The sequence below is a fragment of the Rhincodon typus genome, chromosome 2, assembly GCF_021869965.1.
Source record: "Rhincodon typus isolate 14 chromosome 2, sRhiTyp1.1, whole genome shotgun sequence".
NCBI classification, from domain to species: domain Eukaryota; kingdom Metazoa; phylum Chordata; class Chondrichthyes; order Orectolobiformes; family Rhincodontidae; genus Rhincodon; species Rhincodon typus.
The window spans coordinates 114,449,081-114,465,393 of NC_063333.1; the positions used below are offsets into that span (position 1 = coordinate 114,449,081).

At 42.1% G+C, this 16,313-nt stretch overlaps 1 protein-coding gene across 1 annotated transcript in view; it reads right to left on the bottom strand.

The window, feature by feature from the left end:
* The window catches only part of LOC109931158 (GMP reductase 1), a 96,076-nt gene that overhangs the window by 11,802 nt on the left and 67,961 nt on the right, over window positions 1-16,313 (bottom strand). Inside the window, exon 8 of the mRNA XM_020530499.2 lies at window positions 14,040-14,199. Within this exon, the coding sequence (XP_020386088.1) occupies window positions 14,040-14,199 (160 nt within the window). The remainder of the gene's footprint in view (window positions 1-14,039; window positions 14,200-16,313) is intronic.

The window sequence follows — 16,313 nt, forward strand, 5'->3', positions numbered from 1 at the left end:
AGTCAGCGGCCTACTTGATTCAAGCGGCGGGAGTGATGAGAGCGCGAGCCAGGGGGCAGCCTGGACGGTAAGGTTTTCCTTATAAAAACTTACCTCGTGAGTCAGCGGCCTACATGATTCGAGCGATTATATTCAGGCATTGTCTAAACCCGAAACACTACACATGTAGTGTCTCCCACCCATCCTCCTCTAACCAAAAAAAAAAGACTGTGTGGAGGGTTGGAAAGATAGGGTAAAGTAAGGCTTTCTTTTTCTTTACTGTTTTGGCAATCTGGAGTAGAGGGAATGGAAGCTAGGGCAGTTGCATGCTCCTCTTGTAGGATGTGGGAGTTAAGAGTCACTTCTAGTGCCCAATCTGACTTCACCTGCGAGAATTGCAACCAACTCCAGCTCCTCACAAGACCTCGTTAGGGAACTGGAGCTGGAGCTGGATGAACTCCGGATCATTCGGGAGGCTGAGGGGGTGATAGACAGGAGTTTTAGGGAGGTGGTCACACTCAAGTTACAGGACAAAGGTAGCTGGGTGACTGTCAGGAGGGGGAAAGGGAACAGGCAGACAATACAGGGATCCCCTGTGGCTGTTCCCCTCAAATATAAGTATACCACTTTGGATACTGTTGAGGGGGACGATCTACCAGGGGAAAGCCATAGTGGCCAGGCCTCTGGCATGGAGCCTAGCCCTGTGGCTCAGAAGGGACGGGGGGAGAATAAGAGAGCAATAATGAAAGGAGATTTAATGGTTAGGGGAACAGACAGGAGATTCTGTGGTACCGAACGAGACTCCCGGATGGTGTGTTGCCTCCCAGGTGCCAGGGTCAGGGATGTCTCTGATCGAGTCTTCTGGATTCTTAGGGGGAGGGAGAGCAGCCAGAAGTCGTGGTACACATTGGTACCAATGACATAACTAGGAAACGGGATGAGGACCTGAAAAGAGAATATAGGGAGTTAGGATGGAAGATGAAAGCCAGGACAAGCAGAGTAGTAATCTCAGGATTACCACCAGTGCCACGGGCTAGTGAGGCCAGAAAGCGAGAGCGAGTGCAGCTGAACACGTGGCTGCAGAGCTGGTGTAGGAGGGAGGGCTTCAGGTTTGTGGATCATTGGGATACCTTATGGGGAAGGTGGGACCTGTACAGGAAGGATGGGTTGCACCTGAACCAGAGCGGCACCAATATCCTGGGCGGGAGGTTTGCTAGAGCTCTTCAGGAAGGTTTAAACTAGTTTGGCAGGGGGTTGGGAACCGGAGCTACAGATCAAAGGATGGGGTAGCCGGTGTACAGGCAGATGGAGCAAGCAGAGAATCTGTGAGGAATGTTAAGCAGTTGATAGGGCAAAGTGGCAGTCAGTGCGATGGGTTGAGGTGTGTCTACTTCAATGCAAGAAGTGTCAGAAATAAGCAGTGATGAACTTAGAGCATAGATCAGTACTTGGAATTATGATGTTGTGGCCATTACGGACACTTGGATAACACGGGGCAGGAATGGTTGTTGGATGTTCCGGGGTATAGATGTTTCAAAAGAAATAGGGAGGGAGGTAAAAGAGGTGGGGGAGTGGCATTGCTAATCAGGGATGGTATCACAGCTGCAGAAAGGGAGGTCGTGGAGGAGGGTTTGTCCACTGAGTCAGTATGGGTGGAAGTCAGAAACAGGAAAGGAGCAGTCACTTTATTGGGAGTTTTCTATAGACCCCCCCAATAGCAACAGAGACACTGTGGAACAGATTGGGAGACAGATTTTGGAAAGGTACAGAAGTAATAGGGTTGTTGTCATGGATGACTTCAACTTCCCTAATATAGACTGGAACCTCCTAAGTGTAAATAGTTTAGATGGAGCAGATTTTGTCAGGTGTGTCCAGGACAGATTTCTGACTCAATATGTAGATAGGCCGACTAGAAGGGAGGCCATATTGGATTTGGTGCTTGGCAATGAACCAGGCCAGGTATCAGATCTCTCGGTGGGAGAGCATTTCGGTGATAGTGATCACAACTCTCTGACCTTTACTATAGTCATGGAGAGGGATAGGAGCAGACAGTATGGGAAAGTATTTAATTGGAGGAGGGGGAATTACAATGCTATTAGGCAAGAACTACGGAGCACCAATTGGGATCAGATGTTTTCCGGGAAATGCACGACAGAAATGTGGAGGTTGTTTAGGGAGCAGTTGCTACAAGTACTGGATAGGTCTGTCCCATTGAGACAAGGAAAGAATGGTAAGGTGAAGGAACATTGGATGACAAGATATGTGGAACATCTAGTCAAGAGGAAGAAGGAAGCTTACTTAAGATTGAGGAAGCAAGAATCGGACAGGGCTCTAGAGGTCTACAAGGTAGCAAGGAAGGAACTGAAGAATGGACTTAGGAGAGCTAGAAGGGGTATTGAGAAGCTTGGCGGGTAAGATCAAAGAAAACCCCAAGGTGTTCTATGCTTACGTGAGAAACAAGAGAATGGCCAGAGTGAGGGTAGGGCCAATCAGGGATAGTGGAGGGAACTTGTGTACGGAGTCAAAGGAGGTAGGGGAGGTCCTTAATGAAAACTTTGTTTCAGTTTTCACCAGTGAGAGGGACCTTGACGTTTGTGAGGACAGCATGAAACAGACGGATATGCTAAAAAAAATGTTGATGTTAGGAAGGAAGATGTGCTAGAAATTTTGAAAAACATGAGGATAGATAAGTCCCCTGGGCCAGACAGGATGTACCCAAGGTTTCTGAGGAAGCAAGGGAAGAGATTGCTGCCCTTTTGTCAATGTTCTTTGCGTCCTCACTGTCCACTGGAGTAATACCAGAAGATTGGAGGGTGGCAAATGTCATTCCCTTGTTTAAGAACGGGAATAGGGATAATCCTGGAAATTACAGACCGGTCAGTCTTTCTTCTGTGGTAGGCAAATTATTGGAGAGGATTTTGAAAGATAGTATTTTATGATTATTTGGAAAAGCACAATTTGATTAGAAATATTCAGCATGGCTTTGTGAGGGGCAGGTCATGCCTCACAAGCCTTATTTAATTCTTTGAGGATGTGACCAAACACATCAATGAAGGTAGAGCAGTGGATGTGTAGTGTATATGGATTTTAGCAAGACACTTGATAAGGTTCCACATGATAGGCTCATTCAGAAAGTAAGGAGGCATGGGATTCAGGGAAATTTGGCTGTCTGGATACAAAACTGGCTGTCCAGATACAAAACTGGCTGTCCAATAGAAGACAGAAGGTAATAGTAGATGGAAAGTTTTCAGCCTGGAGCTCGGTGACCAGTGGTGTTCCGCAGGGATCTGCTCTTGGGCCTCTGCTCTTTGTGATAACTTGGATGGGGAAGTGGAAGGATGGGTTAATAAGTTTGCCGATGACACAAAGATTGGTGGAGTTGCGGACAGCATGGGAGGCTGTTGTACGTTGCAACGGGACATTGACAGGATACAGAGCTGGGCAAAGAAGGGGCAGATGGAATTCAACCCAGAAAAATGTGAAGTGATTCATTTTGGAAGGTCAAATTTGAATGCAGAATACAGGGTTAATGGCAGGATTCTCGGCAGTGTGGAGGAACGGAGGGATCTTGGGGTCCACGTCCATAGATCCCTCAAAGTTGCTACCCAAGTTGACAGGGTTGTAAAGAAGGCGTATGGTGTGTTGGCATTCATTGGTAGGGGAATTGCGTTTAAGAGCCGTGCGGTCATGCTGCAGCTCTATAAAACCCTGGTTAGACTACGCTTGGAATATTGTGTTCAGTTCTGGTCATCTCATTATAGGAAAGATATGGAAGCTTTAGAGAGGGTGCACAGGCGATTTACCAGGATGCTGCCTGGACTGGAGGGCAGGTCTTATGAGGAAAGGTTGAGGGAGCTAGGGCTTTTCTCATTGGAGCGAGTAAGGATGAGAGGTGACTTGATAGAAGTGTACAAGAAAATGGGAGGCATAGATAGAGTGGATAGTCAGAGACTTTTTCGCAGGGCGGAAATGACTATTACGAGGGGACATAATTTTAAGGTGATTGGAGGAAGGTATAGGGGAGATGTCAGAGGTAGGTTTTTTACACAGAGAGTGGTGGGCGTGTGGAATGCGCTGCCGGCAGTGGTAGTGGAGTCGGATACATTGGGGACATTTAAGTGACTCTTGGATAGGCACATGGATGATGGTATAATGTAGGGTATGCAGGGAGTTTGATCTTAGTAGGATAATAGGTCGGCACAACATTGTGGGCCGAAGGGCCCGTACTGTGCTGTTCTTAAATGTCCAAGGAGGATCCGAGAGGACGGAGATGGATGATTGGAAAATGAGAATAAGGAAATATTATTATGGTTTTGGATGGGAGGAGAAGAAGTGATCGCAGCGGGTGTCCTCAGTGGAACCAAAGTAAGACCTATTAGAAATGCTTCTATGAAAAGTTGCATTTTTATAATTGATATGATGAAATGAGTTGGGAGAATGGAATGGAATCCCCACAGGATGCAGAGTGCAAGGAAGTGCAATTGAAGTTACTGTGAGAGTGAGTGAGGTTATAATGATTATTGGTTGATAACCAATCACCAGAAACAAAGACAAGGAAGTCAATAAAAGGAAGAATCAGAGATGGACCATGAGTAGGTAAAAGAAGGATAGAAATTTGAGGCAAAGTTGATGAAACTTTCTAGTTCAGACTGAGCCAGGAAATGTAACTGATACAGTCACTATTGCACTGAAGAAAAAGGTGAGGAACACTTTAACAAAAAACTATTTTGCCTTTAAGGTTTGAAAGATCAAATGATTCAGCAACTGATGCATTTCAAAATTCTGCTAGATCCTCCTCCTTTCTGTTCCCATTCCTTCTAATTGCATTTTTTTCCCATATGTATATGTGTTACCTTTTGACCTACTTCCCTCTGGCCCTGAACAGTCTGCACTTAGCAAAGGCTTCAGGACCATTCCCTCACATTTCCACTTCAAAGAATTTAGAATAGCAAAATCCTGAACTTACCTCCTAATGCCTCTGCTGACTTCTTTTGGCCAAGAGTCTTACTCCCACACAGAAGAACCCTTTATCTGGCTCCAATATTATTACTCCCCCAGACAACTCCCTCTAGCTTCTTTCTTACTTTTGATCTTTTAAGTGAGAACTGGTGTGACAGAAGCTCATTGTTTTACTTTTCCCTCACTCAGTGTAATCTATCTCGTCTGAACTTCCATTATTCTGTTCTCTCAGGTCCAATCCTAATATTGCCATCAAACCTGCTGACAAGTGCGATGTTGTAACTATCTGGTGTTCCAACCCTGAACAGCAGCAGCTGAAGTTCAACTGTCTGACATTTACTCCTATCTCCTCAGATAGACACCATCATTGTTTCCTGGATTGTTACTAACCTCGTCGCCTCTGGAAATCCGGTCTTCATGGCTTCCAATCTCATATCTCCTGACCTCCAAGCTCTTTCTTCTGCCTCTATATTTTTCTCTGCCTTGACAGAAGTTTAACTAGGCCTCCTCTGGAAGTCTTTTGTTACTTTACTTACCTCCAGGCCAATTTATTCTGATATTTTACCCTTTGTCGTTTAATCTCTGTTGCCCTCAGTGCTATAACAAACCTTCGATTTTGCTCTTTTCTACATGGTCCATTTGTTCAAAAATTTCTAACTTTTCCCAGTTCTTATGTTTCTGATTTCATTTTAGCAAGAGAATTTTATTGCCTCTAAATACAGAAAACACCTTCGAAATCTGTGAATGAAAGATCTGTTCTTTGGCTATGAGCATTTTTCCAATTAAATGTATTACCATTAAATATAAGCTAAATGCTGGAGACTTTATCTGATTCAGAGGTTTCTCGACAAGGTTCATGAATTCTTCTCATTGTTGCAATTCACACTGTGACTCAGTGTTGTTTGGGTACTGTGATGCCTGAAAGCACACTTCCTGAAGATTGAAAAACTGCTTTAATCACCAAAGATACTTTCGCAATTTTTTTTAAAAAGGAAAGCTGGAAGTCTGAAATGCAGAGCAAGTCAATTTGTCTATGTGTTTGTCATATGCTATTTTCTTCTGTGTGGTGTCCCATTAAAAATGAAATGTGTTGGGAAGTGTTTTGGTAGGTGGTGAACGAGTATCATTAGGTTTGAAGAAATGCCCATGTGACCTGTGGTTGCCATAGGGATGAAAAAGTTAATTGCAGTGTTTCAGCCTTTTTTTCTGTTTTGGCGGTTCAGAAGACTGGGAACTTCTCCAAATGAAACACTTTTCTTTTTGGCAAACTCTGCAGATTCTGGTGTTGAAGCCAGTCTCTGAGAATGGGGCAGAGACTGCATTCTCTGTGTTCTGTAGTTGAAAATGTGAGGACACGGAAGACTGTTAGAGAGAACTTGGTGGAATTGAGCAAGACTCATTCCTACTGTTTCAGTGTCGCCAGAGCCCAGCAGACCATTTAAAGGGGTTGGAAAAGGGAATCTCTGCAGATTCTGTGCCATCAGGATTGTCATGAGCTGAGTTTGTAAATGGGCACCTTGTTGGTGGAAACTGTGTCCAGGGACTTTAGATGGAATATGCTGATGTTCCTTGAGGTTCCTTGAAATGGTTGCATGGGAAATGAGAGATTCTACAAAATGAAGGCCAAGTTGGAAAAACTAAGAGATCACAGATCTACTTGGGAAGTAACAAGAGTGCCTGTAGTTCTGTGAGGCATCTTTGTTGTACTATCTAAAGTGAAGTTTATCTTTAGGAAATATTTGACGTATCCTTAGTCTTATATCATTAATATTTTAAATATATTGATTTTAGTTGGTTTGTGGTAGTACAGTTTTTAAAGTAAAGTTGAATCTTTCTCAGTGGTTTTGCTCACCACTGACATTGTGGATATTCCTTTTCTTTAAAGAAAATGGATTTCTACAGTGATAATAATGATAGTAAAATGATAGAATATCAATCTGCATCTGTAATTTCCTTCAGTTCTGCTGAAATGTGCACAGATCAGCAAAGTCTGTCTGACTTGGGAAAAGGAATGGTGGGCTTGCTCAGCAGAAAGAAGCTGATCCAGGATTCGGGAAGGTTGAGGTTAGTAATGTCAAAACTGCACAGGGTGCACTCCTGGTATGTGCAGTTGCAGTGCCTTTGATGCTAATAATGCCCAGGGAACTATCTGTAACAAGGATGGTGCACACTTAAATTCAGCTGAAACTAGTTGCACCTTGAACTGGAAAATTGAGTCAATACTATGTATTTTTCTGGGGAAAAAAAAGCCTATGCTTTGTTAATGGTAATATTTAAGTAAATTTAGTATCTAAATCATTATTACATGTAATAACTTCCGAGATGGCCACTGAAAGGTGCCCTGGAAATTAAAGCTTTTCTGAACTCATGGAGACTGACAGATATTTAATTTAAATGGACACTGTGCTGCTCTACTCTGTATCTAAAGAGTACTGTATCTTTCCTGAGGAGTATACAATGGGACTATGTACAAGGTACTTTTTCAGCATCTAACCAGTGTTGTAATTGCAGGACAGGGGCATTGAAGGCTCAAGCTTGGGTCAGGCAGAATGGCATAAGCACAATGCAGTACTGCCGTCAGCTGACAAATGCACATGGACGCAGTGGAAGTGATGGGTGCCTAATGTGCATGTACAACTGTTCCTATTTGGTGTCAGGAGTTAGTGTTTGGAGAATCTTCTTCTTCACTTCCTCAGTCTGAAGGCCTGGCCACAAACTGGACAAATATCATGGCCATGCCTCACGGCTCAGCAAAATTGCTGGGAGCAAAATGCAGATGGTCTTTCTGATCAAAATAATTGAGGGAAATGGATCATGGCCCCTCACTACCATAATCTTTTCTGTACAGCTACTAACTGATCTCCTGTGATTCTCAGCATTTCTTCATATTTGTTTTTTTTATTTTAAGCATCTAAGAATTAACATACCAATGTTCACATCAAGGAAGATATTGATCAATTTCTTGCGAGAATGTTGCAAATGAAGTGTTTTCTGACTCCGTGGGCACTTGGCCAGTTTGACAATGTTGATTTTTAGAACTTGAAGAGAAAAAGGACTGAAAATGCTTAAAATCACAGTCCGTCATTACACACTATCTATTGTTAGCCACTAACAGTCCCTATTAACAGCTATTCACTCTCCTAACCAGATCGTTATCCACTCCTTTGTCTGTCCAACTGTTCTCTCTTACTTTGGGCTCTATCCCTACCTATTGTTTACTCCTGACCCTCTGCCCCCGCATCCTACTGCTGCACATAAACCGACAATTTCCTAGTTACCATCAGTTCCGAGGAAGGGTTACTGGACCTGAAATGTTAACTCTGTTTTCTCTTCACAGATGCTGCCAGATCTGCTGAAAAACTTCTGTCTTTGTTTCCTTATCCATGTTTGACAAGATGCTATGAGACTTTATGGGGTTTAAAATCAGTGCTGAAGACTCTGAGGGCAACTCCCTCCTCACTGTATACCATTGTGCCACCACATCTAGTGAGTCTGTCCTGCCAGTGGGCCAGGTCAGTAATGGTGATGTCCAGGACATTGTCTATAAGGTATGATTCAACAAGCACGACTATATCAGGTTGTTGCTTGATTAGCTCATCCAATTTTGGCACAAACCTGCAATCATGTCAACTGCAAACTTACTTCTCATCAATATCATTTATATATATATCATGAAAAATAAGGGACCCAGCACTATTCGCTGTGGTACGCCGTTGGACACCACGTTACACAAACAGCCTTCCAGTACCTCTGTCTCCTATCACTAAGTCAATTTTAGATCGAACTTGTCAAGTTACCCTGGATCCCATGTGCTTTTCCCTTCTTTACGAGGCTCCATTTGGGACCTTGTTAAAGATTTTTCTGAAATCCAAATAAACTATAGAAACTACACTACCTTCATCTACATACCTGGCTACCTCCTCAAAACAGTCAATCAAATTTATTATGCATGCCCTCCTGCAGATAAAACCATGTTGACTTTCCCTGATGAAATTTTGCTTCTCCTAGTGGAGATTAATTCTCACCTTCAGAATTTTCTCCACCACTGGTGTGAGAGCACTGCTCTGTAATTCCCTGGTTTACCCCTATCATCTTTCTTGAAAAGTGAAGAATTTCCTCCAGTGTTTCAGTACCTACTCTGTGGCCAGAGACATTTGAAAATTTGGATCAGAGCCCCTGTAATTTTCATCCGTCCCTCCCACGACAGCCTGGGATACACCTCATCTGGATTTGGGACTCGTCCACTTTTAAGCCGGCCCAAAATCTCCAATATCTCCTCAGTCCCTATGTCAATCACTCAAGAACCTCACAATCCCTCTCCCTCAATTCTGTGCCTACATCCTCCTCCCCCCAAGTGAAGACAGAAGTGAAATACATAGAGTCATAGTCATAAGAAATGTACAGCATGGAAACAGACCCTTTGTTCCAACTTGTCCGTGCCAACCAGATATCCTTAATAAAGTTTGTTCCATTTGGCCCATATTCCTCTAAATCCTTCCTATTCATACACCCATCCAGATGCCTTTTAAATGTTGTAATTGTACCAGTCTCCACCACTTCCTCTGGCAGTTCATTCCACACATGCACCACCCTCTGCGTGAAAAATTTGCCCCTTAGGTCCTTTTTAAATCTTTCCCCTCTCATCTTAAACCTCTGCCGTCTAGTTTTGGACTCCCCTAACCTGGGGAAAAGACCTTGACTATTCATCCTAACCATGCCCCTCATGATTTTATAAACGTCTATAAGGTCACCCCTCAGCCTCTGATGCTCCAGTGAAAATATCCCCAGCCTATTCAGTCTCCCTATAGCTCAAACCCTCCAACCCTGGCAAAGTCCTTGTAAATCTTTTCTGAACCCTTTCAAGTTTTACAACAACCTTCCTGTAGCAGTATTGAACACAGTATTCCAAAAGTGATCTAACCAATGTCCTGTACAGCCTCAACATTTTTCCTATAGCAGGGAAACGTGTTTAGCAATGTCCTCCACTCCACACACGCATTGCCCTCTTGGTCCCTAATGGTACCCACTTTTTCCTGGGTTATCATCATTCCCTTGTAGAATATCTTAAGAGTTTCCCTAATTTTACCTGCCAGTGTTCTTCATGTGCCCTCTTTGCTTTTCTAATTGCTTTATTAAGGTGCTTTCTGTACTCCACTAAGGCCTCTGTTGATTTGCTCCCCTTGAGACTTGCTAAAAGCCTCTCTTTTTCTTCTGATCAGTCCTGAATATTCTTATCCAGTGTTTTCTATGGTAATATGTAGGAGCAACAAGTCCAAAAGAAACATATTGGGCCTGTATTCTCCCCAATTCCCCTTTGAACACCACCATCCCACCCCTCAATGTTGTGCTGTAAATTTCCCCCAAGTAGCTGTTCCCAGTCTACTTTAGCCAGAACCTGCCTTTTTAAATAGAATCTGCATTCTCACAATTCATGACCCTTTTTCGCAGACCATCTATTTCCTTTTCCATTAAAAACTTAATATAATTAATAATCCGGACATACTTACCCTATTATGATGATGATGATGATTATTATTATTACCAGTACTACATACGTTAATGGCTGTTTTATTGCTTGCTGACTATTTGGGGTTTTATAATAAATTCTCAGCAATTTGACTGCTTTTTTATTCCTAAGCTTGCCTACAGTCTCATTTGAAGACCCAAGATATCATCCCTTCTTCCTGCAGTAACGGACTCCTTAATTAATAATGCAACACTACCACATCTTTCACACTCTCACCTGAAAATCCTATACCCTGGAAACTTGTGTTGCCAGTCCTGTCCCTCCCTTAACCAAATCTCTGTGATGGCAACATCGTGAATCCACATGTCAATCCATGTCCTTAACTCATTTGTCTTACCTCTAATATTCCTGGCATTAAAATACAGGCCATCTTCCCTTGTCGTACTCCCTGAATCACAACATGGCAGAATCTCTCAGTCCTGGTTCCTTTACTATATTATGCTGTTTCTCTATTGCGCTAATGCTCTATACCTCCTCCCACTGCTGAACTAATTTAAACTCCTCCCAACAGCACTAGCAAATCCACCTGCAAGAATGTTGGTCCAGACAGGAATTAACAATTGTTCATGTTCATCAATGTGCAATTTAAATGTTTGCCATTGCCTATGTACTGTCATCACTTTAAGCAACGTTCCTTAATTTATCATAGCCAGCTTGTGCCTCATACCATCATTATTTCCTTTATTTAGATTCAAGCCCATAGTCTCAGAATCAACTAAAGACTCTCCCCTAATTGAAGAATTCTATTTTGTTGACTTTTTCTTAGGGGGTCCCACACAGCTAGATTGCTAATTATTCATTTCTCATCACACAATACCCAGTCTAGGACAGCCTGCTCTCTAATTGGTTCCTCTATGTATTGATCCAGAAAACCAACCTGTACACACTGCAGGAATTCCTCTTCCACAATATTGTTACTGATTTGATTTGTGCAATCCATTTGAAGATTAAAGTCACCTATAATTACAGCTGTACCTTTACTGCGTGCATCTCTAATTTCCTGTTCAGTTCCTTCCCCAACATTACCACTACAGTTTGTATTTATATACGAACTCCATTATTGTTTTCTACCCCTTGGTGTTTCTAAGATTCCACTACACTGGAGCTAATATCCTTCCTAACTATTTTGTTAATTTTCTCTTTAACCCACAATGTTACCGCACCTCCTCCTCTTTTTGTCAGTCCTTCCGAAAAACTGAATATCCCATAGTCTCACTGTATCACAAATGGTGTGTGCATTAAGACATAAGACCTTAAGACTTTTTAATATTCTTAATCTCATTTACATTAATTTGCGTTGTGATTTCAATCCTCTATCACTTTTTTTTCCTGTTGTGTCTTTTGTTTTTCCCCTTGTTTCTCTTCTGTCTCCTCAAGAGGTTCCCAGGCCCCTGCCAGTTTAGTTTAAACCTTCTCCAACCACACTATCAAAATCTCTTACTAGGGCATCAGCTCCAGTCCTGTCCAGGTGTTATTTTTACTCTGACTAGCACATGGCATTGGTGGCAATTCTGAGGTCACTGACTTTGAGGTCCTACTTTTTAACTTGCTTCCTAACTCCCTACATTCTACTTTTAGGACTGCATCCTTTTTCTAAAAAAAATACTATGTAGTTGTTACTGATGTGTATGACAACCATTGTCCCCCTTCAGAATGTTCTGTTGCCACTCCAGGACATCCTTGACCCTAGCAACCATGAGGCAATGTATCACCCTGTTCAGGAAACATGGAGTGATTATGCTCTAATGCATTTTCTTAAGGAATTGCATTTATCTGGAGTGCAAATCTAGAGAAATCAGGCAGCAATATTTCTGCCCTTTTTCAACCTGCTCACCCTCTGAGCACACTTGCTTCTATATACTCTCACGTATATCCTTAAGCTGTCACTTCAGAATGAGTTGGCAGAAATTCATAAGAATGTGTCTCATTACAAGGAATGGACATCTGATGAAAATAAAGTTGACTTAGCTGAGACTGAAAAACCAATAGTATTGGGAGACTGCAATCCAACTGAGAGAATCTGCTAGGAACCAGTTTCTATACACTGGTCTCCTGCTATACCAGCACTGTGTCCACTAGAAACAACTAAGCAAACAAATTTGTCAAGAATACTTGTTGGAAAATCCTTTACAAAGAACAAAGAAAATTACAGCACAGGAACAGGCCCTTCGGCCCTCCAAGCCTGCGCCAATCCAGATCCTCTATCTAAACCTGTCGCCTATTTTCCAAGGATCTGTATCCCTCTGCTCCCTGCCCGTTCATGTATCTGTCTAGATACATCTTAAATGACACTATCATGCCCGCCTCTACCACCTCCGCTGGCAACGCATTCCAGGCACCCACCACCCTCTGCGTAAAGAACTTTCGACGTATATCTCCCTTAAACTTTTCCCCTCTCACCTTGAAATCATGACCCCTAGAAATTGAGTCCCCGACTCTGGGGAAAAAAGCTTCTTGCTATCCACCCTGTCTATACCTCTCATGATTTTGTAGACCTCAATCAGGTACCCCCTCAATCTCCGTCTTTCTAATATAAATAATCCTAATCTACTCAACCTCTCTTCATAGCTAGTGCCTGCCATACCAGGCAACATCCTGGTGAACTTCCTCTGAACCCTCTCCAAAGCATCCACATCCCTTTGGTAATGTGGCGACCAGAACTGTACGCAGTATTCCAAATGTGGTCGAACCAAAGTCCTATACAACTGTAACACGACCTGCCAACTCTTGTACTCAATACCCCGTCTGATGAATGAAAGCATGCTATATGCCTTCTTGACCACTCTACCGACCTGCGTTGCCACCTTCAGGGTACAATGGACCTGAACACCCAGATCTCTCTGTGCATCAAAATTTACAAAATTTACAATTAACTAGGTCAACCCAATGGTCAGCCCTGAAGATTTGTATATCAGATACTGGTGACCACAAAGTAAGTTTCTGTAAGTAGCCTTACGGAAATATATAACTGTAGCAATTTCTTTTCTCCTTACTCTTTTATGCCATGTTGGGGGTTTGCAGGTAAGGCCAGCATTTGTTGACCATTCCTAATTATCTCAATGTTGTCAGTTGTGACACAGGTCTCGGTAAATCTTTTTTTCCAAGAATTGTATTATTTAAGGTTAGAGTTTGTTCTGTAAAGCTTTGTGTTAAATGTATACATGCACAAGTGTGCATCTTGTTAATGTGTTGTAAGTTGAATGCTATGTCATAAAGACTAGTCCAAACTCAATGTTTGACAGTTACATTTAAAATAAATTATTTAACTTTGGATGGAAAGGAGTGTCATAATTTCACAACTACAACATGTAATATTAGAGGTGTACCTCTCGCAGACGTCATCAAAGATACGATGATTCATGTGTCCTGACTGAGATAAATGTAGGTGGTATAAATGAAGGACTACAAACAATGAGTGGCTTTTCCCAAAACAGAACTCAATTTCCAGCAAAGTCATTCTGTATTGAGTTATGAGCACTGGTGTTGCATAAATAAATTAATTCAAGATGATCCCTCTCCTTTTATAAGGAATGGCAATGGTTTATGAAAACTGATGGAAGTTTAGTTCCATTACCTGTATTCGGCCACACTTCCAACATGCTTCTTCATGGCTGTATCAGAGCTCATTCCGTAGAACAGTTTCATCTTTTTACCATTCCTCTCTATGATTTCTCCAGCACACTGATCGTGTCCTGCGAACATTCCTCCTAGCATTACAAAATCAGCTCCAGCACCTGAAATCAGCACAAGAGAGTGGCTCAGTAACACAGTGGCTTTTAATACCAATTGAAATCCTGGAATTCCCCATCTACCCAACTGTGGCAGCACCATTACCACAATGACTACACACCTCTGGAAAATTAGGGATGGCAATAAATGTGGCCTTGCCAATGCTGCCCACATTCTGACAGCAAATAGGTAAAATTACACTCCTCTACAGATTCCAGTCTTTTTCTGTTTGCTTTATGTTATTAGAAGTAAATAAAATCAGATGAGTGACTGGCCAAGAGTCCTTGCTGAATACTGAATCCTTTACTAACCTTAGAAATGTTCTTTCAAAACTTATTATATTGTTCATTTTTCCAGATGTCTGGACAGAATTATCAATCTGTTGACATCCTCACTGACTTTTCTCCTTCCACTGGTGTTTCACCAACCTTTTCCAATGCCCTCACTGATAATAAGAGCCCTAGGCACGTGAATTTATTTGTCTTTCTATGGTACAGAAAGAAGAGTAGACTTTTTATATTTTCTTTGGAGCCTCTTGTAACACTCTTTTATTCAGACCCTAATCAGAATGATTTGTTTCATTTGCAACATCCGTGTTAACAATGGAAAAATAGCTCTTCTGAGTCCTGAGGTTTTGAACTACAGCACCCTCCAGTGGCAACAGAAACTAAGCATCTTCACACATCAAAATTCGAGCATTTTGCTATCAACAAATAATCTTTAACTTTAATACTTTATAATTCACTGTGGCAATAAATAATCAGACTTGGACATTAATTTTCTGATCCATATGATTCTTGAAATGCATTAATTTAACTTCAAATTGTTGCAAGCAAAGAGAAGTTATGTAGTTCCTTTATCATTTTGAGATGTCCCAAGGCGTTTTACAATCAATACCAGTTTAAAACAATATTGACATTGTTGAACCATAGAAGGCAATATCAGGACAGATGACACCTGCTTGGTCTAGCATTTGTGGAATGAATGTGTCAGTGGCACAGCTATCCCTAATTGATGGTGCGCCACCTTTTTGAATCATTGCAGACCAAAAGGTATCAAACTATAGATACGCTTACAGTATTTAGGAATGGAGTTTCCAGATTTTGAGGCAGTGAAGGAACAGTGACAGATTTAGAGGTCAGGTTGGTGTGTAACCTGGAGGCAATGTTGCAAGTGTTGGTGTACCCATGTATTTGGTGCCCTCAGTTGTACATCTAGGTGTTAGAGTTCATTGGTTTGGAAAGTGCTACAGAATGAGATTTGGCAAAATGTTGCAGTTTGCATTTTGGTGGTAGCCGGTAAACACTGCTGGCACTGTGGATTGGTGGTGGAGGGAGCCAGTGTTTAAGGTTATGGACAGGATACTGAAAAAGTGGGGTACTTTTTCCTCCATATAGTGTTGAACCTCTTGAGTGTTGCTGAAGCTAGACTCATCAATCTGAAAGGAGGAGAGAGACAGAGCCAAGAGGTTGATGGAGATAATTCTAGAGTTTAGAACCAAGGGATTGAAACCAATCATCGCACAATTAGAATGAATGGTACAGAAGAGGTCAGGTTTAGAGAAGCACAGATAACTCAAAGGAGGTTACAGAGATAGGGAGGTGTGAAACCACAAAGGAATTGGAAAATAAGTAGATGGTGTTAAGCTTAAGGAGTTGTCAGACTGAGAACTAACGTAGATGAACTAGTAGAGTGGTGATGGCTTAACAGGACTTGGAGCGATTAAGATATAGACAACAGGGATTTGCATGAGTAGTCTTAAATAGAGTTGTAAAATTGCCATTCAGGAGTGAATTGGAACAGAACACAGGAATGCAAGAAATGGGAACAGGAAGAGCTCATAGAACCTGTTGACCCTGCTCTGCCATTCAACTGGATCATGGGCGATCTCGGGCATCAACTCCATTTACTCCACATACCTGTTGATTCCCTGAGACCAAACATCTCTCTATCTGGCTTTAAGTAAATTCAACAATGGAACATTCACAACCCAATGGATAGAAAATTCAAATAATTCACCACTCGGAGTGAAAGAAAATTCTCCTCATCGCTGTCCTAAATGATTGGCCCTTATCCTGACACTGTTCCAATTTCTCTAGATTCTGCAACCAGGAAGAAA